This window comes from Myotis lucifugus, unplaced genomic scaffold (genome assembly GCF_000147115.1).
Source record: "Myotis lucifugus unplaced genomic scaffold, Myoluc2.0 scaffold_5, whole genome shotgun sequence".
Classification (NCBI taxonomy): domain Eukaryota; kingdom Metazoa; phylum Chordata; class Mammalia; order Chiroptera; family Vespertilionidae; genus Myotis; species Myotis lucifugus.
Genome location: NW_005871053.1, coordinates 5,255,752 through 5,283,174, shown reverse-complemented (window position 1 = coordinate 5,283,174; position 27,423 = coordinate 5,255,752). Strand labels below are relative to the sequence as shown.

Below are 27,423 nucleotides of genomic sequence, written 5' to 3'. Positions count from 1 at the left end.
GTGAAGTAAACATGTAAATGTCGTCTTGTAAACGTAAAATGCACTCTTGCCCCTACATGCTGCAATGTTTCCTTAAGATGTATCTGTTTGTGGAGGCTTAGTAATAAGAAAAACAAGATCATGTGTTTGATTTTTGCTTGCTTGCTTGCTTTTATTTACTTGTTGGTAAGACAGAGAATGGCAAATAGATTCTGGGTTAGGGCATCCAGTGAGATTAGAAATGATGAGAAAGAGAAATTTTTAAAGTTACTCATTTGTTTATTCTTTTATTCATTCCATTCAACTGACCATATATGAAACATGATGCAAGGTGTGGAATAGCAACACAGAAGTAGCCCGGACCATGTTCCCAGGAAGCTCATGACCTGACTCATGAGATGAGCAGTGTTTATCAGGAAAGAGTTAAGCGGACCGTGCTGTAGTCCATTCACATTGGCACGTGGATGGTGCAGATTCCCAGGGCTCTGGTCATTCAGAGGAACGGAGGAGCTCTGAGCTGTGAGCAGAGCCACAGCTCAGGAGGAACTGAGCCTTGAATTAGGCCTGAATATACAGCAGAAGCTCACAGGGAAGGACCTGATGTTAACGTGTCAAAAGTAAAATACAGCAAAATTATATCAACTTTGCATCCTTTGGGTTAAATATTTCCTTCCCTCATCAAAACATATTTACTTACATCTAGACCTAGAGCCTCAATAGATTTTTGTTGTTCTTATATTTTTTTAACCAAAATGCTCAATTTTATCCTCAAAAGATGTAAAAAATAATTTGTTACTATAAAGATGGTTAGTTATACCCTATTCACAACAGTTCAGTTCTTCTAATTGTGTATTATCACAGCATTTTGGCTATGTTCACACTCTAGTGTCAATCTCTACCTTCCCATTGAGCCAATCCTACTCCCCTCACCTCTGAGGCTGGTCTTTCTTTCACTGTAGCCTTGGCTTAGACATTTAAGTTTACTGCCAGTTCACTCTTTAAAGAATCACTCTCCATGGTTAGACCACTGGAGAGCTATCTGGAGAATGGCAAAAACATGGAGTGAACAAGGAAGCATTAGTCTAGGAAGAGGAGTTAAGCAGGTAGGGATCAGTTCATTAAGGACCACACAAAGGAGTTGAGATTTATCTTGTCAATGTTGGGGGGGGGGGGGCCTTAATTTTAACTAATGAGTGAAATCAGAATTTCAGAAATTGGAAATATTACTACATGTTTTTGTATATTAGAAAGATTACTGGTACAGTATGGAAGATAGATAGAATTAAGGCAAAATCAGTTGGGCAGACTCTAAGATGTTTAAGATAGTGCAGGCCTGAACTAGGGAGGTGACAGGGTGTGTAGAAGGAAGGGATTAATTTCAAAAACACTTAGAGGGAAGAATCAGCATGGATCAGAGATCAACTGAATATTAGAAAGGGACAAGGAGATAGAGTCAAAACTAATTTTTAGGTTGTTTACTTGCATAGATGGTAGTTCTTTCCCCAAGAGAGGGACTACAAGAGGAACTGATTTGGCAAGGGTAAATAATGAGTGGTTTTTGTGGAGACTGATGTGACTGTGGGAAATCTAACAAGTAATTAGGTATGTAGATCTTGAGCTCAGGGGAGAGGTCTGGGCTGGAGAGAAAGACAGATACTCCAGTATGTCGCTGAAGTTATAGATGTTGATAAATTGTGTTTTCAGTCAGAATAAAAGAGGGTCAATGGTGCTGCCGCAGAGAACATAAATAGAGGACAGGCTGGAAAAAAAAAAAAAAAGAGGATCCTTTGATGGAAACCCAGGGAGGCAGCTGAAGAATCTAGATAGCGATGACCATTGAGATCAAGGTTAAAGAGTTTTGATAAAGTCAATAAGGAAATGGTTAGCAGAATCTGATTTAGCAGCAAATAACATATAGACTGAAAGCAAATAAGGAGACATTGAAGGTGGGAAACAATTAACTGGTAGAGCCATCATTTGGGTTGGCCAACTCTAATTTTATTGTCCCTCTTTTAATATAGCACTTAGAATTGAAGCAGATGTTAAATAACTTTAGAACATTGAGACAGTTGTTCTGAATGTTTCTATATTAATATAACTTCACATTGCGGTGTGAATTTAGATAGCCTAAAGACATCTTTGATCCACATTCAAATGTCGTCAGTTAAATCCCCAGATATTTATTTTATGACCCATTAGCAAGTCAAATCTCCCCACAGGGAAGAGAGTAGATAGACTGTGTTTAAATAACTTCTTAAACTAGTCTAACATCTTTAAAGCATATTTTTTATTTGACATAAGTCCTATTTGATATATATCTTATGATTAAAATGCTGTTTTTCAATAAAGCTTTAAAATATACCAACTTGGCAAATTTCATCCTTTTAGAAGGCACAAAGGATATAATATACATGAAATTAGCATTCCTCACTACACGCTCAGCCTAAATTGTTACCTGCCTTGGCATGTAATAATTTGCAAGACTCAATAGTATAATGAATCCCTCTTCTAAAGTGATGTTTCTCCCCTGATCTGTGTACACAAAGACATACATAATTCTGTTGTTTTACCTCCATGAAACTTTAAAAGTAACTTTCACACCTGAGAGACAGTACAGATGCTGGATTCAAGCCTGTAGGACAGACCATTATATGTGACATCTAGCCCTTTATAATTGACTTTATTTCACAACAGCTATAGTTTTGTGTTTCAATGAATGTAAAATCCTGGACACCAAATTCAAGTAGTATCAATAAGACTAAGGTAACCTCAGCACTCCAGATTACTATAATAATAAAAGATTCAACTTAACTTGAGTCTGTCTTTAATACATTATACTTTATTACTGTTATTAATGTGATTTCTGGCCCCAGAATTTGTGCACAGCTTGTGCTAAATGCAGTGGGTGTTGTGTCTATACAAATGTGAGCATCAGAATATGATCCTTCTATTCCATCTAGAATTACTGTACTTCATTAAACCAAAATGCCACCAATTGTTAGATGGACCATCATTTTGTACATTACTAAGAAACAAAAACTGCGGTCAATTAAAGTGACTCGGTGCTTCCGAGGTGTTAAATGTGGGGGGAAATGTGCATCTTAGAATTAATGAACTGTGGTGTGTATGGAAATGTAAGCAAAAATTTGGCTTAAGGCACAGAGTAACATAATTAAAATCCCAATCATAGAATTTACCATCCTTTCTATCTATTGCATTCACATGCCCCAATTAAATATTAAATGTTGAGATAAAAGTTCCATATATATTTGTTTGTTTCTGAATTCAAGAGTTTCCTGAGACTTGGCCAAATTTTTTCTGTTCAACGATATCCTTCATGGAATCTTTTAAATCTTTTTGTTTGTTTAGCTATACAGTAGCTTCAAATTAATATAATTATCAACATGAGTTGGCAATATTAATTAAGGCCTTAACCCTTTGGTCCATGGCTGATATCTGTAGTCTAAGAGGTAAAACTGAATGCAGAAATCATTATGCTCTTGATCATTCATGGCAGCTTTATTTAGTCTAGTAAAATTCAGTAACAGCCTAAGTGCCAATAACAGGAAATAATCACTTATTATGCAACTATTAAAATCATGTTTATGAATATTTTGCACCATAAAATAAATGTTTATATGCAAAGAATAAGTGGCACGTATAACGTGACGTATGCACCATTGCATAAGGTAAAAAATACATAGGAAAAAATATACCAAGCTATCAATGGTTGGTTGATTGAGTATTAAGGTATGAGTTTTTAAAAATATATTGCTACTTTTTGCATTTTCAAAATATAGCATAGTATAAACTATACTATAAATATACTACATTTTCCAAGTATATGTATTTTTTCATTGAAAAAACAAGGTTATTTTAAAGAGATATCCAGAATTTGATTCTTGGTAGCTCTAACTGGGACAGTGTCCATACTCATTTTCTCATTCCTTTTGAACCAGTTTTGCTTTGACCCAAAGAGTTTAAGTCTCTGATTATTCCATCTTGCCCTCTGTTTTATATCCTTCTACAGCCATCAGGCCTTCCCAGAACCCACAATTCCACTTAGTAAAGAGTATGTGTGCCAAAGTCTCACCCAGCCTATGGCAAATTCTCACCCATTACCTGGTTGGGTGGATGAATGGTAGTTCATAGCCAGAGAGATGGAGATTGGGGCAGTTGACTCTGGCTCACATCTTCAAGGTGATAACTTCTTTTATAGCTTGGGAAGGAGTTGTGTATTTCTTGGATATACTAGACTTGAGTGTGTATGAGATGTTGAGATGTTGGGGAAATGCACATACCATGTGGAGAGTTTTAGTGTAGTCCAGGTTCATTAACAAAGGCAAGTAGTGAGAATAAGTACAGAACCTGCCTGGTGAAGAATCTAGGCAGAGTTCCTGAGCCTCCCTGTTAGGCCTCTGGTCCTACATGCCGCTAGTAGACCAATGTTACTACTGACCAGTCCCCATAGCTTTTCTTGCTCATTGGCTGATGGGAGCGGCTGGGGATCTGCCTCCTTTTTCCTTGCTTCGTCCAGGCTCCTTGGGTGCATTCCATACATTATTTCTGCCATAACCTGGCATCTTCCATATTAATTATCACTAACAGCATCATTTCACTGAACATACCTGTATTCCTCAATGTTCCCAAGGCCTCCAAGATATAATTACAGAGAAAGTAGTTGAGTTTTAGGGAAGGAAATAATAAATGTGGTCCTGAGCACTGCCTGACAGCTCTACACCACAAAGCTCATTAGTTGTAGCAAATATCAGAAACAGTCCCTAGGGGAGGCCGGGGGAATGTCAAGTGGGGGGCGGGGGGGGGGAACATATGTAATACTCTTTGTAATACTTTAAGCAATAAAAAAAATAAAAAAATAATTAAAAAAAAAGAAAAGAAAGAACAGTCCATATGATCGAGGCAAAAGGAGGAGCTTCCGGGGAAGATGCACAGAAGTGGGCTGTTGCATGCTCAGTTGTATGCTCACACTTTCTGCCATTGGGGTTGTCAGAGTTGGAACAGTATATTTATCTCCATGCATTTTTGTGCTGTGTAAAACTTTTTTCTACCACTGCATATATATTATTAATAAAATATTCCTGCCGAAACCGGTTTGGCTCAGTGGATAGAGCATCGGCCTGTGGACTGAAAGGTCCCAGGTTCGATTCCGGTCAAGGGCATGTACCTTGGTTGCGGGCACATCCCCAGTGGGAGGTGTGCAGGAGGCAGCTGATCGATGTTTCTAACTCTCTCTCTCTCCCTTCCTCTCTGTAAAATATTAATAAAATATATTTTAAAAAAGTAAAATTAAATTAAATTAAATATTCCTTTAAAAATATTAGCTCATTCCTTATGGGTATTAATGGATAGAGGTTATCTTGTGTGCCTTCATGCATATCTGTAGGCAGAATCACGTTCAGTGAATATTGGACAAGATGAGAGCTTAAATGAGAATTTCACTTTTTTAAATATCCAGAGCAAACAATTCTACAAAATGTTTCTTATAAATGGCAGACCTGTGTTTAAAACTCCCACCCTAAGAAAAACCATTACTTAACCTTGCCCTTGAGTTTTTGTGGGGTTGTTTCATGAACTCTGTTCCACTGGTAACAGAGAGTACAGTCACTTTGGAGGAACTATTAGTTGAGGTTTGTATGAAACCCTGAAATCAAGACTGTGATTCTGCAAATAAAACTATCAAACAACCTACCACAAGGCCTTCAACGTCCAAAACAGCAAAATACAATTGGTTCCAATTATTTCAGTAATTAAGACAACTTTCAATATGTACTTTGAACAGAGTAATAATGAAAGAACAAATAAGCACGTGTGTAGTAGTGGCAGTGGATAGGAATAATGCAGTATTTTCTCTTTAAATGCTAAGTGAGATTTTGTTCCAAGAAAAATGACCCTGCCCTAGCTGGTTTGGCTCAGTGGATAGAACGTGGGCCTGCGGACTGAAAGATCCCAGATTCGATTCCAGTCAAGGGCACATGCCTGGGTCGCGGGTTCAATCCCCAGTTGGGGGCATGCAGGAGGCAGCCAATCAATGATTCTCTCTCATCATTGATGTTTCTATCTCTCTCCTCCCTTCCTCTCTGAAATTAATAAAAATATTTTAAAAAAAGAAAAATGATCCTGAGCACTTTTGCAGAATGTAGACATTAGAATTCTTCCCTTGAAGCACGTGGTTTATTTATTAAAACTGGACACATATTTCCTCCTACCTGCAAATGTAATGACTATCTCCACCTTTAATCCATCAATACTTGACTGTCCACCAGACCAAATGTGTTATATTTTACTGACCAGTTCTAAAGACTTTATACAAAAGCCAAAAGCTGTGAGTAAACAATTTTCTTCTCAATAAACAGAAGCTGGATTGAAGGGAGAGAACAGAGACCATTCTCTGCTCCATGCTCAAGGACTATGCACTGCACCATGCAGATGTGACATTAGCCACTATACTTTATCCTGGGTGTTTTAATAGGCTCCAACTTATAATTATATGACATTTGTATATTGGTTTATTGTGTTCACTGGGCCTTGTCCTGGAAACTCGATGTGACTCTGGTTAGCTACATCTCTCATGTATATGGAGGATGCTCCCCTGCATCAATCTGCATGCACCTTTGTCCACGGGCTCCTGTAGGGAGCCGTGCTGTGTGGAGCTGCTCTCCAGGCCGTGTTTTACTGGTGCTGAAAGCAATGTGATGCAGATAACGTGCAGTTAGTTTCCTTTCTGTGTCCTGTTCTTCATTATGCTTGTCCATGTCTCTGCTGTTCAGTGAAGGCACCTTTTGGTTGCACTTGATTTAGTTCTGCTGCATTGTCATATGTACTAATTACGTGCTCCTGGAAAATGAAAATACAACTATTTTCTTTCACCAAACTGAAAAATAATTCTCTAAAATATAAAGCCAATTCATTGTTCATTTCATTTCCAAATAATTTTTAAGGTAACAATCTGGCTTTCAAACTTTAGAGACTTGAACAAAAAAATTTGAAAGAATTAATAGCTTTAATCCCAAGGTCTAAAATGTAATATATATGTGGTGGTAGATGGGCTTGGGTGTAATGGGCCTGACCTAAGGGAGAGAAAATTCCATGAATCATTTTTATGAAATCCATGACCTCTTTCAACCCTCTAACCTACTGAGTAGTAGTCTTATATGACACCAAATGAATCTCTTAATTCTGAGCCATTTGTTTCCTTTCTACCAGTAGGATCAGGCTTATGATGACTCCAAAAGTTACACCTAAGGACATCATAGTCTTTGTTGTCCAAAATGTACCTGTGTGCTTGTTCTGTATTATGCTTGCTTACTAACTTGAAATTACATGTGCGGTTTTTGTTGTTTTAAGGCACTCAACCAGAATGCTGAACTAAGGAGTCGGTTGAGCAGAATACACTCAGAATCAATTATTTGTGATCAGGTTGTCAGTGTAAACATTATTCCTAGCCCTGATGAGGTAAGGCTCAATTTTAATAGATGTGGAGTACTTATTTTATAGCATCTAAATCTACTGCATACTTTGTTTATTTTTATACAGTTCTTTCACTATTAACATCATTCCCTGCATAAATATTTGTGTTGCTGGCAGTTCAGTATTCTTTGGAGGGAAGGATGTACATGAGCTTGACATTCTTGGTGATCAGGGTCTATTTTTATCTATTCCTACGTTCACCGGATGCCACCGAATATTTAGTTTATGTCTACTCCATCTGGTGAATTTTCTGTATCTGTCTCAGTCTTCATTTGAAATGTTCATATTATGAAATGGCTCATGCAATGTTTGTTTTTTTTAATGTTTAGCTGAGAAATTGCTAAATGAATATTTTCTTAAGGTTTATTTTTAAAGTCCTATCTAAGTAGTCGTCTGACCTTTCTAAGATAATACGAATGGTGCTGCTATTGCTGCTGCTGATGATAATTAATAGCTAATGTGTGTTGAGTGAATGCTTATTATGTGCTGGGCATTATGCTAACCCCTTTACATATGTTATCTCATTTGACACTCCCAATAACCCTCTGAGGTAGGTGCTCTTATTCCATTTTTTCAGAAGAATTTTTGAAGAAATGGTAAGAGGATAGGAGAACATTCAGTATTTGGGCTAAACTTAAGTATGTAATTATTTTTTAACACTTTTTAAAATTATTGTTTTATCGTATGAGAATTAACACTTTGCAACAGTGATATTAGACCTTTAGATATAGTCCTACATACAACAAGGTGAGAGTTTTACCTAATATGAAGGTCATATTTGTGCCAAAAACATTTTTACTAGAAGTCTACAAGTGCAGCAGTTCTCCCATCTAACTCCTTGAGAAATGTCATCTCAAGGCAGCTTCTCTGAAGTTGCTCACCTGCCTGGTACCCATGATCTCTGATGACACTAATGCTCACTCAGCTGCCCAGAAATAATCTAGAAGTATTTCTAAAACTCTATCATTTAAATATTAGTTAGCAGTCTCAGTTTGGATCTTTTTAAACCTGAAATGTTTACTAGAATGTACATACGTAGAATGTATATATTACAGTTCTCTTACACATATTTTAATGGAAACTTAAATATCTTCGTTGAGAATTATATTTATCACTGACTGAATGAAAAATACAGTTTGAAGTAAGGTTTAATACTCTAGTCATGTTTCCTTGCAAAATGACTTTTGTATATTCTGTTTTAAAAATTAGTTTGAAGTAAGGTTTAATACTCTAGTCATGTTTCCTTGCAAAATGACTTTTGTATATTCTGTTTTAAAAATTAGTCTTGTAGATTGTTTTCTTAGAATATTTATAGTGTTTCTTCAAATACTTTTTGAGGTTTAGTATACTAGTTGGAATATAGCTAGTAATGACAGACGTAAGTATATAAGAATGAACTCATTACTATAGTCAGTTTGGGGTATTGATAGGGACCCAGTTTGTTAAATTCCACTTAATATTAGGCATAAATTTGAAATCAAGTCATGGTATCAGCACCTTTCAACTATGCCTTTTAGATTCTTTAGACATATTGGAAGAACATTTATGCAGTCATTTCTGAGTTGCAAGTGAAAATTACTTGTGGTCATCACTCTTTTAACATATGGTGTGAAATTCTCTAGAAATCTGGGTAGCACATCATGGTCTAATTTGAACAAATAACTATTCTTTGTACCAATAATGATTGCACCATATGCTTCTCTCTTCTGTAGCCTGGCGAGCAAATCCATGTCAGTCTCCCTCTGTCACAGCAAGTAGCAAATGAGAGCCGCCTCTCCATGTCAGAATCTGTCTCTGAGTTCTTTGATGCCCAAGAGGTGCTCCTCTCTGCAAGCTCATCAGAGAATGAGGTAAGGTTCTTTGGGGTGTCAGCCCCAACTGTGAGTTTGTGTTAAAGAAAGTGAGATTCTGAGACTTTTTTTAACATCATTGTAAGATATCCAAGTTGTAACAAAGGCAAAAGCATGAAAACTATGTTGATTCCTATTTACTGAGCACTTAATGCTTCTGAACATCAACTTATGACTCTTAAATTTGATGCATAAAGGGAAAGAATCAAGCACTTATTCTAATTTTCTTGTATGATTTATATTTTAGAGTAACCAAATAGTTGATTATATAGAGTATTATATAGAAGAAGACTAGCTAATCATTGTAGAAAGAATGAAAGAATTTGAGTCATCATTCATGCTTGTACATGTATTATATAACACTAGAGGCCCAGTGCACAGATTCGTGCACTGGTGGGGTCCCTCAGCTTGGCCTGCAGGATCAGGCTGAAACCGGCTCTCCGACATCCCCCTAGGGTCCCGGATTGTGAGAGGGTGCAGGCCAGGCTGAGGGACCCCACTGGTGCATAATCGGGGCCAGGGAGGGACCGCAAGAGGGCTCCAGGGCGTGTCCAGCCCATCTTGCCCAGTCCCAATCGGCTGGACCCCAGCAGCAAGCTAACCTACCAGTCAGCACGTCTGCCCCCTGGTGGTCAGTGCACATCATAGTGACTGGTCAAACGGTTGAATGAATGGTCGGACACTTAGCATATTAGGCTTTTATTATATAGGATATTATGTATAAAGATATCTTAACCAGAGACGTGAATTTGAACTGAGAAGGATAATGTCTAGCATATTTAGTTGGGTAATTATGGTCTGAGGAGGTTACCACTGACTATCATAAAAGCTTTATTGGATTGTTTTCATGCCCATGAGTCTTGGCAAGGTTGTGGCAACAAGGAATCTCTTATTTAGTCAGGTTTCAGAAATGTATTCTTTTACTGAAATTTAGTCAAGTAGGCTTTATTTTTATTTTTATTATTAATATTATTATTATTATTATTATTATTTTGGCATGGGAGAAGCAGCCAAAAGTTTTCCCACACAGTTGATTAGCAATATTATCATTTGAGATTGCAAATCTGTACTGCATTTTGACAAAAAAAAAAAGAAACAAAATAGTTGTTAAATGCTATTTTTATATGCATAGATTATGGTTTAGAAGAAAACATTCTGACAATTAGTAGTAGTTGTTTTTGGATATTTGTAATTACCAGTGATTTTAGAAATATAAATGAGTGGAAAAGAGAAAGAAATAATGAGCACATATATCACTTTTATAATGGAGGAAAGGTAAAATAGAAATCTTATATCAGGCACTAAATTTGATATGCACCTGCCTCCCAGGTCCCTAATCATGCATTACCAGATTCACAGACTCCCATTCACAACTGAGTACTTGTTTAATTATTCATAGTGATAATTGATGCTATCAGATAGACAAAATAATCAGGCTTGCTGATTAGTGTCTCTTTCCCTGTAGGCACATCTTCATGGGAAGCCTAATTGTAGTCAGGAGGTTGTTTAGTGAGCAAGGAAAGACTGGAAGCAGGAGAAGTGAGTTGAGTGAACTTGAGGCCAGGAGGGCCAGGATATAATAGCTTCAACCTCCCATCTCCTTAATAAGGAGGGATACGCTGCCACATGGATGGGTTATTTGTGTCTGTGACCCAGTCTCGATGCCCCAGGGACCACCATTCTGGAGACATGCTACCAGCATTTTCTTTTCTGACTCTTCTTTTTCTGAGTTCCCATTGCTGACCAGTTCTTCATCCTTCTTCAATCAAATTACAGTCAAACTGGACACTACATTATCTGGGCTCTGACCCATCATCTGATGATTACAGCTTATGTCTTAGAAAGAGACCTTATTTCCATTTCAGAGTTCTGGGGCATACTCAACTGGGAGGCCGATTGCTCCTTGTATAGACACTGGCAATGCAGAAATGAAGAAGATATGAAACAGGTTATTGCACAAGTCCAAGCAAGGTGGTGGTGGCGCCTTGGCCGAGTTACTCAGTGGGTTGGAGCTTTGTCCCATTAACCAAAAGGTTGGGGTTCGATTCCCAGTCAGGGCACAAGCCTAGGTTGTGAATTCGATTCCCTGGTCAAGGCATGTATGGGAGACAACCAATTGATTTCTCTCTCTCTCTCTCTCTCTCTCTCTCTCTCTCTCTCTCTCTCTCTTCCTCTCCCTTTCTCTCTAAAAATCACTGGCTCATAGACTTGAGGGAGAGTCATAGGGCCTCCTTTTTTGTATATTCTTGTTGCATTGTACTGAAATATTTCTGGCTGTGTACTAGCCTCCCACCCCAGCTAAGACAGGGAGCTACTTATTTTGAGCCATTCTATATTCATGGAAGACCCTCAAGTGTTCACTGCACATATGTCAAGTGCATTTCCCACTATGACCTCTGCTTTTAATTTGAGCAACATCTTGTGTTTGTTTGATTTTCTGAACTTTCAATACTGAACAAGAATCCTGATCCTTTCTATATTTTTTCCTTCTCTAGGCTTCAGATGATGAGTCTTACATCAGTGATGTGAGTGATAATATATCGGAAGACAACACCAGTGTTGCGGACAACATTTCTCGGCAAAGTATGCATCCTTTGAGCTTGCAGGTTCTTCTCTCTTCGTGCCAAATTACAAGGCTGGTGTTTCAGTGAACAATCACTCCCTCCCAAATTAATTGTTCCTTTTGTAGTTGATAGTTTGATAGATTTTGTATTTGTATAATCTGTTGAGGTAAATGGTTCTAAAATCTGTTAGGTAAATGATTGTGAAAAGGTTTTATTTCTTGCTTAAACCAAAAATTGAGTCCTTCTTATTAAATATATTTAACTTTTAAAATTGACTTTTTTTCTTGAATATTTTAGTATAGTTAACACCCGGTTTGAAAAACTGTACACTAATATTTTTTGCTTTTATTTGCAACCTTGTATTGAAATAATTCCATTCGTTCTTGAGGGAGTATAATAAAAGTCTTGAGAAATGTATCCCAGTAAGAATTATTTGAAAGGGTTATTTCCCTCCCAGGTTTTATGAAAAGCAAAGTATCTTTCATCATGATTCTCATCTCCCAATTTCAGTCTTGAATGGGGAGCTTACAGGAGGGGCCTTCCGGAATGGACGCCGAACGTGCCTGCCAGCTCCCTGTCCTGACACCAGTAACATTAACCTGTGGAACATCTTGAGGAACAACATTGGTAAAGACCTATCTAAAGTGTCTATGCCTGTGGAGCTAAACGAACCGCTCAACACCCTGCAGCATCTCTGCGAGGAGATGGAGTACAGCGAGCTTCTGGATAAGGCTTCAGAAACCGACGACCCCTATGAGCGCATGGTAATAAATAACAGAGCCGTGCTCTGCGGGCATTTGTCAACCCTGGGCCTGGGCTAAGGCAGAATTCATTGTGATGGTACAGTTGGTTTCTGCATAACATTCTCACTGCATACGTAAGAGAGGAATTGGTCCATTTGCATAAGTCCACTAGAAGATACACACTCTGTGACTTACGCTTGGTTCCGAGTGTTTCTAACGTTAGGATGTAAAAATCACTCTTCTTACGGGTTGAAGGCATGCCGAGCCTCGCTTTGTTAACTTTTCCCGAATGCCAAGAGACACTTTTTGTTCGGGAACTTGGGTCTGAGGATGGAACCTCCTGTTTGTGCTTTGCCCTGGCCTCTGTTCCGCATGACTGTCGAACACTTGACCTGCCCTCAGAAAAGCACCAACAGCCACAACCCTTGTGCACATAGCACTAAGATTGTGCAGACAGCATCACCTGTAAACGGGGTTTCAGAAGCTTTGAACTTGTGATACCCAGGAAATTGGGTGGACAGATGAATGAAAAATACTTGGGCTTCATTGCCTGCTGGTTCCCATGAGAGGCGTTTAACCTTGTTTTCCCCCATGAGTGTATGAAGGGTCTGCGTAAATAATAGAAAATGCAAATGCCGTGTAGTCAGCACCCATTGGTGGGGGATGTAAAATCTAGAGGAATAAGGGACAAACAGACCTGGAAGTAGTCTCTCCTATATTATTTTCCTTTCTTAAATGTTTTAACAGGTTCTTATTGCTGCATTTGCAGTTTCAGGATATTGCTCTACCTATTTCAGAGCAGGAAGTAAGCCATTCAACCCTGTCCTTGGGGAGACTTATGAATGCATTAGAGAGGACAAGGGATTCCGCTTTTTCTCAGAACAGGTAAGTCCCACTGCATCAGGGAGGCTTCTGTGTAGGTAGCTGGGCAGTTTGATGATGAAAATATTTTGTAAACCTCTGTTTGGGGTGGGTTACGATACTAATGGACAACTCAATTTATTTATATAATTGCCCCCTATAAATATATATAAGTTCTCTGTGTTTAAACACAGACGTCTTAAAAGTTCAAGATTCAATAATTTACTTGTATATTTTGAGAAAATTTCATTAATAGAGATGGATGAGCTGAGTAGTTTTTATTTGGCAGAAGTCAATATATGTTGTTAAAAAAAAGTTGTTGTTTATTGAAGTTTTAACACTGATGTCAAAACTTTCTGTTTTGTTTTTAATTACCAGGTTAGCCATCATCCACCCATTTCTGCCTGTCACTGTGAATCCAAGAATTTTGTGTTTTGGCAAGGTTTGTTTTTCAATTACAACTTAAAAACCCAACTGATTGTCCTATGGCCCAGTTTCTGGTCTCCAAAACTGGAACTCAGCTTACATTGCTACCTTTGGAACTTGGAGAATGTTCGTAATTGATGCAGAGTTCAGTTCAAGAAATTAGATTTCCTGTTTGAAATATTAAACCATGTTATCTAGGAAATGAGGTTGTTTAGGAAGCAAGCTGTATGGATCAGCAGAGCTCCAAGCTGACTGTGCCAGCGCGGGGCTATCACTTTACCTCATTGTGCCTCATTGTCTCTATTTTAAGCATGAAGATTTTATCTGCTATCTTCTTGCTTCCTAAGGGTGTACAAATACATCTTAGTCCTAAAGGAAGACTCTGTGGCACATCATCTGTGGTGACAGTCTACTAAGTATGTAAATATTGCACTGATTTCTGGTCTTTAAGTCATTGAGGTGTTTGGATTGGAGTCTATTGAACCAATGCCCGTTGTCCAATCAGAATGTCACAAACTTGCCTAAAATAAAATGTTTCAAAATCCCTTTAGCAAGAATACATAATATTAAGTATAAATAGTTTATGTTCAGAAGGATGCTTCATTTGCTTCTCATACATCCACACTTCCTCGACCTGAAAACATGCAGAATGATAGAGCACTGTAACTGCGCTTTATTGCAAAATAAGAAAATAAATCATTTCTTGGTCATAACATAGAGTCAGAAATTTGGTGGGGGCAGCACTAAGCTCCCTTAGTTCATCAGAATGGGACCAGGTGGTTATTATGAATGCACAGGTAAACCTGAGTTTCCACAAGTCAAACATAAAGCTTCACGTGAGATAAAGTGCTGGGCCCTGGAGTCATATCTCACCCAGTGTAGGAACATATTCATTAAGTTAATCTCACTTTCTCATAACCTTACCTATCTGTATTTAGAGATTTTATTTTTGTACTGGTCTCCCAAATCATATAACTCTTCAAATAAATGTGTATGTAAATCCATACTGCCATTAATTTTGCTATAAACTCACTTGTCTTTATATAAACTATTTCCACTATCTAGTTAAAACTTATAACAACATTTACCCAGACAGTAAGGCATAGTAAAGTATACATACGTATGTGTATGTGAATGTGCACACATACACACATCTATTATCCCAGGCTTTCCCCAGTTTTGTTAGTTGAAAACAAATATGAAACATGTGTTATGAAGAAATATAAATAGTAGGTTTTTTTGGTTCACAGTTAATTTTTTTCACTTTGGGCCATCTTTGGGTATTTGTTATATTAAATCAACAATATAGAATCAATTGTAATTACAAAAGCTCTTTGTGAAATGTAAAGTGTAATACAAACTTTAGTTTTTATAGAATAAATCATTAGACGTAGAATATATATTTCTTGTCCTCTGCCTGTCATAGATATCAGGTGGAAGAACAAGTTCTGGGGGAAGTCGATGGAAATCCTGCCTGTGGGAACGCTGAATGTCATGCTTCCAAAGTAGGTTTCTCTCTTCGTCCTTTTGGTCTCTTACCTGCTTTTCAAAATCAGAAATGGGTGTTTGTTTCCCTGTATGGCCAAAGCATCTGTTAGTTTTACCAAAGTGCTGAGAATGTTCTCCCACAAAAGCAAGCAAGAACTTTAGCATGTGCATTAAGCTTCCTATTTATCTCTTCACGTCCCCAGTCATCAGTCAATACCAGGTACCTACCTGTCCCAGTCACCGTGTTTGCATTTTATATGAAAGAGTCTCATTTTGACCCATTTCTTCTTAGACAACTTACGATTTCATTTTGAGTTAATCTTAGATTCAGGACCTATTTTTAATTTCTAAGTTATTTTATTAAGGAAGAGTGATAAAATTCTTATATGGCTGTTTTCCAAAGAATATAGCCTTTAAATCTTTTCAAATTAATTGAAATTTTCATTGAAGCCAAAGGCTTAATTAGTTTTGTTTCTGTCTTCAGTTTGTTGGTTTGGTTTGGTTTTTGTCTATTTGAAGATGGACTGGATATGGAGGAAGGTGGAGAAAGAGGAATTCCCAGGACCACAAAATAAACTGTCAATATTTGCAAACTCATGAGGAAGAAAGAATTTTCCCAGTGGTATATAGTTCCTACATCATACCAATTCATATTTTTTTTAGAAACTTAAAGCATTTTTTAATTTTGAAGTAACATTTTATTAATAAATATACATTACATGCAAATGTGACTTGAAGCTATGTCACCTTGTTCCTTAGCAGAAAATCTGTAACCTTACTCCCTGGGGTTTGCATTACATTCATGCTGCCTTAGTTATTATGCACATCAGTCTTTTCCCGAAGAATCATTCCCAACTTTGGTGTTAACTTAGAAAAGGAAACAATGTCCTCAGAGTAATCTTTCTTAAATGCATGCCCTGTCTGCCTCTCTGTTCCCTGGAATCCTTCCACAGTGGCCCATTGCCTGCAGGGTAAATCAGATGCATGGGTGGGTCTTGAGGGTTTCCCTGCTCTGCCCACTACACCTTTCTACCTGGCCTCCCACCACACACGCTCACTGTAGCACACCACTCCCAGTCCCCCGGTGTGCTCTTCTGACTTCTGATGCTTTTTCCCAGCCTCCTCTAGCAAGTCTTTCTTGACACTCAGCCCACATTACAGGCAGATCTAAGGACTACGGTCTCCCCCTTCTGTGCTCTCATGTTACTTCCTCATCATACCTTATTGTAAGTATTTGTTGGCACATCCACCTACCCCATCATACTGTTGGCTCCAGGAGAGCAAGAAACTGGCCCTAGTCACCTTTTTAGTTAGCACCTGGCCCATAAAAAGCACTGACTTGTTCCTTAAATGAACGAATCATGTCGTAAATGTCCTTGAACACATAGAAACTTTCAACAAAGAAATGAAAAGAAAATGAGGGAAAAGGGAGCTTTGGACAAAGAATATCCTCATTAGTAAAAATAGTAATATATATGTGTGGCTATCATTGTTTTTTAATCCTTGCTGTATTCTTTGCTAGGTATGGAGATTGCTATGTGTGGAATAAAGTCACCACGTGCATACACAACATTCTCAGTGGGAGGAGGTGGATAGAGCATTATGGAGAAGTGACCATCAGGAATACCAAAAGCAGTGTTTGCATTTGCAAACTCACATTTGTCAAGGTAAATAATGACTTTAACCGTAAAAGAAAAATACCATGATATTCTTCCTCTAAGGAGGAAATACACCAATTACCTTCAACAGCCTCAAGTCTGTCCCGTATCATTGATACTTAAGAACATTTCAGGTAGGAAAGCAGAACCAAAACCAACTGACGGCATTCCTCAAGGCGTGCAGACTTCTGAGTGTGTGGAGGCCCAAAAAGGCATCATCTCAAAACAGAAAAAAAAAAAATTCTTCTTAAAGAATTTCTTTCTTAGCAACCCATCAGCAGTTCATTCAGGAAAATTCCAGAAAACACTTCTTGCCTTTAATAAGTCTTCTGGTTTCTATTTCTATTCCTATTTTTGCCTATAACAAGTTCTCTGGTTTATATTCCTATTTTTATTCCTGCTTGATTACAACATGTTCAAGTGATCTATTTTAGGGACCTAATTATACTGCAGTTGTCTTTTTCTGAGAATGCATATAGATGATAGCTTCCAGTCACTATAAGCTTACCCAACTCTGCCACTATTATAATACAGATAAGTTCACGAAAAAAAATTACCTTTACTAACAAGAGAAGATGTCTGGGCCCTAGCCGGTTTGGCTCAGTAGATAGACAGAAGGGTCCTGGGTTCAACCCCGGTCAAGGGCACGTACCTCAATTGCAGGCTCGATCCCAGGCCCTGGTCAGGGCGTGCACAGGCGGCAACCAATGGATATGTTTCTCTCACATTGATGTTTCTCTCTCCCTGTCTCTCTACCTCCCTTCCACTCTCTCTAAAAATCAGTGGGAAATCCCTAACTGGTTTGGCTCAGTGGATAGAGCGTCGGCCTGTGGACTCAAGGGTCCCGGGTTTGATTCCAGTCAAGGGCATGTACCTTGGTTGCGGGCACATACCCAGTGGGGGGTGTGCAGGAGGCAGCTGATCGATGTTTCTCTCTCATCGATGTTTCTAATTCTCTATCCCTCTCCCTCCTCTCTGTAAAAAAATCAATAATATATTTTTTAAAAATCAGTGGGAAAATATCCTCCAGCCCAGCCAGTGTTACTCAGTGGTTGAGCATCGACCTATGAACCAGGAGGTCACCGTTTGATTCCCAGTCAGGGCACATGCCCAAGCTGTGGGCTCAATTCCCAGTGCGGGGTATGCAGGAGGCAGCCGATCAATGTTTCTCTCTCTCTCATCATTGATGTTTCTATCTCTATCTTCCTCTCCCTTTCTCTCTAAAACCCATAAAAATATTTTTTTGAAGAAAAATATCCTCAAGTGAGGATTAACAAACAAAAAGGATGTCTGGGATGGAGGTTCCTACAGAGCACCATTTTCCCTGGTCCCTGCTCAGACGTGGAACATGGGGTCATCCCTGTGCTGTTTAGGGGTGCTACCGAATCCATCAGGAAACTCCACCCACTCTCTTCATCTCTTCTAGTTCCGATCTCATTCTAGACACAGGTAACATCATTGGAGCCTTAATACTCAAAATTTTCTCTTCTGGTCGTGTTCATTTTAATGGAATACATTTATTTTAGTTTAACATGTTTTTTTTCCCTCTTTTTAAATAGGTTTATTAGGTGGCTCAGAACTGAAGAGCCAGGATGGTTATTTGCTCTGAATGAGTGATGACAATAAATGTATGCATTCAGTTTGGTAGACTATGAGAAACTTTGGTTTAGGTCTGCCCTGATATATGCAAAGCTCAGGACAAGAATCCAAATGAAATCCCTATGCCATATGGGTAAATATTTGAAATATGTAAATCAAACCTACAACCTGTCAAATAAAACATCTTCTATTTTTTTATCCTGACAAATATATACCTTTCACAGCAAAGCCTGCCAGGCCAGATCCAATGCTTTGGAACTCGAGCTAGAGGCCTGGCAGTACAGAGAGAGCCAGTCCTGGCCCAGGCTCCTCCCCACTTGCCCCCACCAGCAGCTCCGTCCTGCACTGTGGGCCTCACACACACATAGGTGATCCTGCCCCACATCTTCGCTCTGTCCCCACCCCCTCAAACAGCCACCTCAGGCCTACAGATTCACACACTGGAGGTTGGTCTGCCCTTCTGTGGGTGACTCCAAAGCAAAGGCTTGTGCAGGCTGTGGATAGGCTTGGAGCCATGCGGACAGCAAAGTGTGGGGCTCTCCATACTTGGGGCCGGATCTAGAGCGAAGGCCATGGGATCTGGCGGGGTAAATCCCACTGACTTCACACCTTTTGGGGAGGAGCTTGGCTGGGAGAAAGCCAGAGCAGGGTCCTTATGGTAAAATTTAGCCATTTACAGAGACGTGAAAAATATTCCACAAACTACTTCCATAGCATTACCGGTTGAAAATCATTCAAATCCATGAGCAAAAGGACGATTCAAGACAGGAGGATCTGAGGGAGAAATTACTAGCCTAGAAATTAGTGTGTGGTTGAGAGAGAAGTGGAGACTTAGAAATGAAGAAAGCCACCCTTCCTTACAAAACATCTGGAGCTGGAGTTCTGGAAGTGGTTTGAATAAGACACTTCAAGGTTAAGAAAATCTTCCACGTGGGAATTACAGGGATTGGTGTTGTTGAGGAAATCCGGTATTTTCATTGGGTTTGGTTTTTCCAGGTGAATTATTGGAATTCTAATGTGAATGAAGTCCAGGGGGTTGTGATGGACCAGGAGGGGAAGGTGGTGCACCGGCTGTTTGGGAAATGGCACGAGGGGCTCTACTGCGGCGTGGCCCCGTCTGCAAAGTGCGTCTGGAGACCAGGTGAGACCCGCAGGAGTGTCCAGCCTCAGGAGGCGCCCGAGAGAAGTGACAGAGGGAGGGAAAGTCAATCATTCCATGGGGTCTACCTTATGTTTTCTTTAATAATGAGGTTAAAAACCTAGATGCTATGGCAAATGTAGTTCTATTTATATTTAACATGTAAATCATATAAGTCCCAATATTTGATAATGAGTTATAAAATTTAGGCACATCTGACAAGTGGGCTTCCCGGGTGTAAAATCACGCTAAATGCCTCCATTTCAAATGCTAAGTATGTTTAGTCAAGAGTTTAGTTAAATGAAATACACAAACTCAAATCCTTATTCCTAGTATTTATTCTGTTTTCATAAAGCAAAGGATAGCCTGTAAACGTCTATAATTCACAAATTTAATAACTTACTAGAATAAGTGATCTTTTTACTTGAGCTGCAAAAAGCTGCAATATGTTGACATTTAATGAAACACATCAAGTTCTGATAATACACTAGCGCGTCATTGAGTATCAAGTATAAATGGAACAAGTCCCATCTGACAAACATTTTCATCGCAATGTTGTCAGTTAAGCCCTAACTTTAATGTTAGTTGTTAGTTTCCTAAGTGACCTCCATGTGTACATCAATTTCCTGCATGTGGAGTGGCCAGTTCGTTCTGCAGTGATTTATTGAGTACTGACTGTGCAGCAGGCTTTGCTCCGGACGCGTGGAATCCATCAACGAGCAACACATACAAAGATTCTGCCTTTGAGTTTAGTTTAAAAGTGTCAATAAATATTAATTTAGATGTGCATTTTTTTCTTTTCTAAAAGGAAGTAAAGTGTTTCTGGTGAAATCTCAATGTTCATAGCTAATCATCCTGGCATTTAGTTACCTAGCTGAATATTTGAGAGAAAAATTATGGTGTAGTTTAGCCAGTGAAGACTACTATAGATGTGCAAAGTTTTATTTTAAAGGCTAGAGTCTATTAAGTATATGAACCTATCAGTTCTGATCATCAACATAAAGTTTCCCATCTGACAAAATATAACCTGAAAAAATTTATCATCCACTGTTTATGACTACAAATTTGCTAATGGTCTGGGTATTAGTTAAACACCAGGATTAAGTGCTTCTGCAAGTGTCTTGAACCTCTTTGGCCTCATTCCAGGTTCCTTGCCAACCAACTATGAGCTCTACTATGGCTTCACAAGGTTTGCTATTGAGCTCAACGAGTTAGATCCTGTCCTGAAAGACCTCCTCCCACCGACAGACGCCCGGTTCCGGCCAGATCAGAGGTGAGCGTAGCAGTGGCATTTAGAATGGACTAGATCATGGCAGGTGCTACACGTGTCATCGAGACTTACTTGCACCACCATCACTTATTTCTTTATTGAATCATCTGTCCATTCCCTTATTTACTCAGAAATGTTTGAGTTTCCCACCTGGGTAAAACAGCCTTCATAGGGTGATCAGAAGATTAGCTCAACAAAAGTTTCCCCTCTCACCCCCAAATTTACTAGAAGCCTGCAAAGTCATGAATTTTCTCTCTCCACTAAATACATAATCACTCCTCACCCAGTATTTGTATCTTTTTTCTTCTATTGCTCTGAAGCATGGAATGTCTTTTATACTGAAGAATGAGATAATAAGTTACAGAGACACCTACAAATGCTTTTAGTCAAAGTCTGGAGTTTGCCCAACATGGTTTGGATCTCACAGGGTGTGAGATGTACTCAAAATGCAGTACCTTTAATACCTTCTGATTCATATGTTTTATTATTCTTACACTAGAGGCACGGTGCCTGAAATTTGTGCAAGGTGGGGGGTCCCTCAGCCCAGCCTGCATCCTCTCCAATCCCGGGACCCCTCGGGGGATGTCTGACAGCCAGGATCAGGCCTAAACCGGCCATCGGACATCCCTCTCGCAATCCAGGACCACTGGCTCCTAACCACTCACCTGCCTGCCTGCCTGATAGCCCCTAACCACTCTGCCTGCTTGCCTAATCGCCCCTAACCACTCTCCTGCCTGCCTGATGGCCCTAACTGCTCCTCTGCCTGCCTGATCACCCCTAATCGCCTCTGCCTGCCTGCCTGATCGCCCCTGACCACCTCTGCCTGCCTGCCTGCCTGCCTGATGCCCCTAACTGCTCTCCCCTGCTGGCCTGATCCCCCTAACTGTTCTCCCCTGCTGGCCTGATCATCCCTAACTGCTCTCCCCTGATGGCCTGATCGCCCCTAACTGCCTCTGCCTCGGCCCCACCACCGTGGCTTTGTCCAGAAGGATATCCAGAAGACGTCCGGTCTATTCAGTCTAATTAGCATATTACCCTTTTATTCGTATAGATAGATCTGTATTTGTGTTGCCCATTCGTACAGAATTAATTTTACTTTTTTCCAAAACCTTGTCATACAAATTCCATCCAAGATCATTTTCAGTGTATTTGTGGTTTTATTTGTCTTCTGCTAAAATGTTCCCAGTATTGAAATGTTCTGCTACTCAGTTCTCCTGTATTCCTCCCCCTACTCCAGAGCACGCAGTCTCACTGTTTGACATTCACATGTAAGCATCTTCTATGATGTGTATCATACTGTGTCCCTGGTCTTTTCTCTCATTTTGGAATTTAAATATTTACAAATCAACATGGGGTCTGCTTTTTCTTTATCAATTCTATTTCTGTATTTCCTTTCTGAATTTCACTTATAATACATTTCCTTTGTGTGGCCTTTTGTAATCTTCCCCAACTGTTCCCTTTTCTTTTTTCATCAGTTTTACTCTCTCCCATAAAACAGGAGAAAACTCCTTCCTTCTCAATCTGTTCTAAAAGTAGATGGAGAACAGCCAGTTTCCACCCGCCATCCTGTGGCCTTTAACAAGTGCTTTTTGATCATATGGAAACGGAGCACCCCCTGGGACTCCACACTGTTCTAACTCTTGGAGACCTCACGCCGTAGAACCCTAGACAGCACAGAGAAGTCTCCACGCCCAAACAGTTCCCCTCTCACTCCTCCCCGTGTGCTGCCCGTGCTAATTCCATCCCACACACAGGCAGTGTGCTCACTGATGGCAGGCAGGGCGGTGTGGGCTGGAGTAGGGCGAGGGGATGCTCGGTCCCAGTGTCACTGTTCACAGGAACCAGAATGTAATTTCATGGAAATGAGATCATTTTTTATCAGAAGAGAGGAGGATATATTAAAGGATGAACTGCTCTCTGCTTAGATTTTTGGAAGAAGGAAATCTGGAAGCTGCAGCAGCCGAGAAGCAAAGGGTGGAGGAACTGCAGAGATCCCGAAGGCGCTACATGGAAGAAAACAACCTTGAACATGTACCAAAATTCTTTAAGTAAGTCAGTTCCTGCGCCTAACAAGTTCGTGTTGTGCAAATGGTTTCCACAAGCAACGGAAAACTCCAGCTAAAGAGACAACGAAGGATAGTTTAATGTCCAGGGAACCGAAAGGTGGAAAAATTAAACCGATTTCAGTAAATGGCCTTGGCAGAGAAAATCCTGGATCAGGCTCAGATTTTGCACTTGGGAAAACCTTCTGTAAGCATAAAAGTAATTTGTTTGCCCAGCCAGTGTGGCTCAGCAGCTGAACATCGACCCAGGAACCAAGAGGTCACTGGTTCGATTCCCTGTCAGGGCACAGGCCCAGGTTGTGGGCCCAGCCAGTGTGGGGTGTGTAGGAGGCAGCCAATGATTCTCTCATCATTGATGTTTCTATTTCTCTCTCCGAACGTAATTTTTTCTCCACAGCTCTTTTCTTTTCATGAGCAGCAAAAAGGAGTGAGGGTCTCCCCCAGTCCAGAGCGTTCTTTGTCCTTCCGCTCCAGCCTTTCAGATGGTGGAAACTTGTTCCCACTCCCTCACTCAGAAACAGGATGGGACCCCTCTGCCCACAGGTCATCCTGGCTGTATATATCTTTCATTTTATCTCTGGCACGGGGGGCTTATGTCCATTCAGATTTGGTCCCTCTGTGTCGTGATCGTGGGTGATTATTACAGGATTATTTGTGGGACTATGTCTACATCACAGATTAAACTGTAGTTTCCAGGCCCATCTGCTGCCCTCTGGAGCCAGGACAGATCAGCTCCGAATAACCTCATCTCCCTTAGAGCAGCTGCTCCTGGCTGCCCTGGGGAGGACCGCAGCCTCGCCCTTAGGTGCCAGGCCCTCCAGAGAGCTTAGCTGCTGAGGTTGGTACTTTCCCGTGAGTGAGGCACAGACTGTCTTGTGGGTCTGAGGCCTGAAGCTCTTAGTTACCTATTGTACATACTTTGCTTGGGGCACTTCACTTTCTAGCTCTGCCTGGAGGGGATTTTTTCCTGCCCTCAGCCCCTCTCCCAACGACCCTACCCACCTCCATTTCAAATGTTTAACAACAGAAATAATTCATTTCCGGTCCAAAATAGTCAAGTCATCCGCAAGCAGATAGGACACTAGCTGGCTTACCCAGGACTGCTTATGCGTCTTATCTGCAGGGCAGGGGCCGACAATCTGGTCACCTTGGTGTGACTTGTGTCTAATGTTGATTTTTCTGTTTTCACAGGAAAGTGATTGATGCCAATCAAAGAGAAGCCTGGGTTTCTAACGACACCTACTGGGAGCTGCGAAAGGACCCTGGGTTTAGCAAAGTAGACAGCCCTGTTCTCTGGTAACCTGGGCATGTAGAGCTAGCCAACATATCACGCTCTGAATGAATTACTAACTATGCACAATTAAGTTTCTTAGAGCTCCGCGTGGTTTCTGGGTCGACCGAACGCCGGCCATTTGCTTTTCTATTCATCTTTATAATGGACTTTCAGAAGTGCATTAGACGAGGCCCCTAACCACGTTTGGATCCTTTCTGTTTTGCTGCAACCATATTCCTTAAAAAATAAAATTAAAAAAAAAAATCCACACCCTCCTCGGAAAGAAGAATTAAAGGAGCAGAATGTAAAAATCCAAAGTCTGATGAGTTTATAAAGACAAACACACTGTAGCCGGTGCTTAAAGCCGATCCGGAGAGTTTAAAGCAACGTGACATAAACCACGCGTTTGGAAGCGCCATCCCCTCATCAGAGGAGCTCCTGGGCTCAGACTGGAGTGTGTCGTCCGATGTGGTGTACCCGTGCTGGCCTTGTCCATGAAGACGTGATGCTTCTCAGAACCTGTCCCATCTGTACGCCATTGTTCATGCCTTAAGAAATGCAAAGATGTACAATAAATCATTTTTTTAACGTGTGCTCATAGGTTTATGTGGAGGACAGACCTTTTGAATCATGGCATGATTCACTTTCTGGGACCAGAACAATTATGAGTGTAACTTCAAGTGGATGAAAAAAAAAGTAAACAACATGTGCTTTACTTTGATGTGTCGGTTACTGTATCGTATGTCTGCAGGGCAAGAAGGAAAGGGTGTGCCAGGTCGATTTCTGTAGTCACATTGCTTGTCAAGCTCCTGTCCTGCGTCCAGATAATAAACCATCCCCCTTGTACCTAACCTCACGGTGTGCCCTGTTTTTGGCAATATCTGTGTTTGATTTGAACACTTGGCATCCGTGTTAAAGCCGTGGAAAGAAATAACAATAAGCAGATGGCATTTCTGGTTGGGCTTAGGAGCACTATAAATGTTGAGTGAAGCACAATGTAATAATACGCATTACTATCCTAAGCCCAGCCCAGTGGCACCAGTGGAAATCCCACTGGGAACAGAAGCAAGAATGCTAGTAGCTTATTTGCATTGTTTAAATGAGTTCTATGCAAATCATATTTTACATTTTCATCAAGTGATTCTGTATGATACATGGCTATATATTAAGCATTTCCCTTGCTATTGGCAGAGATATAAAACTTAAGCTAAGGAGTTTAAGGGAGGGGGACAGAAATGTGTTTTGCATACTTCAGTATTTGTTCTTCCCTCCAGTATACAAAGGGTTTTGTAGGAAACTTGCATCCATATTCCTGAGTTTCTGCACGTAGATGACTATATAAATGCTTGTATGTTTTTTTAAAAAGTCTCCCTAGAGATTAGTTATAAAATGACATATATTTAATTCCTAGTTAGGTTTTTTATTCTAGATTCTGACCATGAGGTTTTAAGTGTTATTTTAAACTCTGGTAACGAGGTTACTGGCATTTTGCATTTTGTTAAAAGGTGTTGATTTTAGTATTATTTCTCAGCAAAGCTTTCCTAATAACAGCTAATCCACTATCAAATCTGAACTGCTTATGAGAGCATAAGGCAAGCTCTGAAGTTTCTACTAAGTGGAGCAACATTTAAAACATCCCTCCTTTGATCTGAGCCCTGCATTGTGCATACAGTATGCATTGCTCTAGAATGAAACTTCACTCTCAAGTAAATCCCATTGCCAGGTCTAAGTGTTCCACTTAAGCAACGCCCTCCCTAAGTTTCTCAATGCCGTCGAGTCCCATTTTAAATCTATAGGTGGCTTGCTTGGTGGTAGTAAAATTTCCCCTTGTTATCGATTGCTTTTCTTGACTCCCTTTTATCTGCATTCTGAGATACATGCCTATAATTTTCATTAGAATTTAATCAGAATTCTATAACTTCCTCATAAAGTCTGCCGTTCCCCGTTGGTAAAGCTTTAAATACCATCTCAAGTGGTTCCGGTCTGTACTTACTAGTGTTTTCATGAACCGTCTCAAACTGTTTCACCTAAAGATAAGGACAGAATTTTACAAAGTAGAGGTGTTCCAAGTAGGTAAGTCAGAAGGTGGGGGTATTAAGATACATTGAGTCTTCCTCTCCCCATCAGTTACCAAGGGATTTATCAGCCAGACAGCTGGGAGAGGAAGCAACTACTCTTTGGATTGTAATTGAGAAAAAGAATAACTAGTAGAGAGGACCTGTAGTAGTTAGTAAGTTCAAATCAGGTAAGCGGGTGTTGGTCAGAGCTCACCTGAAACTCTGATGAGGATTTTAAACTGAGAATAAGAAGAATGTCAAGTTAATTAAAATCATATTTTATAATATCCCCGATTTAGAATCTCTCGAGATTCAGGCTTCTTGATTAGACTTCCAATACAAGTGGTCAATTGAAGTTTAGGTAATACTCCTATAATACCAGCTTCACAAACCTCCCCCTCAAATATTCAGAATGGAATGGCTTTATCCCCCATTTCATTTTTACTTCTGATGGATAGAGTGGCTTATAGAATTGGGAGACTTATTCTAGTTGGAATTTTCAACTGCAAAAATTGGGGGCTTTTGAGACTAAGCAGAAAAAGGATAGACTAAATATTAGATGAAACCTGATTTATTTTTTAGAATTTTACATAAGTCTTTTTATGTCCAGGGTACTTTTCTTATTTGTTTCTCCCTAAAGCAATAGAAGATAGAGGAGGACTCAATATGCCTTTACACCTCCCTGTGAGGTATTCATCAGCTCCTTCATGTCTGAGCTGGTCATTAAGGAAAGCCGGACGAAGCGACGATGGCCCCTTGGACGTGACTGGACTGCACAGAGCAACGGCACACACCCGCACAGACACTAATTATTTTGCTTCTGTATGCTGCCACCAGGGTACAATTTACCCTCAGAGTTTGCTGTCATTTTATTGTTTTTTTAAGTCATTGTATTTCATGGGTTACTCTAAAATCCCCCCATCGATGTGTCTCTCGCATCGCTGTTTCTCTCTCTCTGTCTCTCCC

The 27,423-nt window shown here is 40.0% G+C and overlaps 1 protein-coding gene across 8 annotated transcripts in view; it reads left to right on the top strand.

Annotated features, from left to right (window-relative positions):
• The window catches only part of OSBPL6 (oxysterol binding protein like 6), a 175,639-nt gene extending 150,388 nt beyond the window's left edge, over positions 1-25,251 (top strand). For all 8 annotated transcript variants that reach the window (XM_023744492.1, XM_023744511.1, XM_014467615.2 and 5 more), the window contains 12 exons: positions 7,345-7,452; positions 9,180-9,317; positions 11,813-11,900; positions 12,392-12,645; positions 13,372-13,509; positions 13,864-13,927; positions 15,338-15,416; positions 16,922-17,066; positions 19,653-19,797; positions 20,941-21,067; positions 22,990-23,112; positions 24,319-25,251. In XM_023744492.1, coding sequence (XP_023600260.1) covers positions 7,345-7,452; positions 9,180-9,317; positions 11,813-11,900; positions 12,392-12,645; positions 13,372-13,509; positions 13,864-13,927; positions 15,338-15,416; positions 16,922-17,066; positions 19,653-19,797; positions 20,941-21,067; positions 22,990-23,112; positions 24,319-24,427 — 1,518 coding nt within the window. In that variant the 3' untranslated portion in view covers positions 24,428-25,251. The remainder of the gene's footprint in view (positions 1-7,344; positions 7,453-9,179; positions 9,318-11,812; positions 11,901-12,391; positions 12,646-13,371; positions 13,510-13,863; positions 13,928-15,337; positions 15,417-16,921; positions 17,067-19,652; positions 19,798-20,940; positions 21,068-22,989; positions 23,113-24,318) is intronic.
• Positions 25,252-27,423: the final 2,172 nt, after the last annotated feature.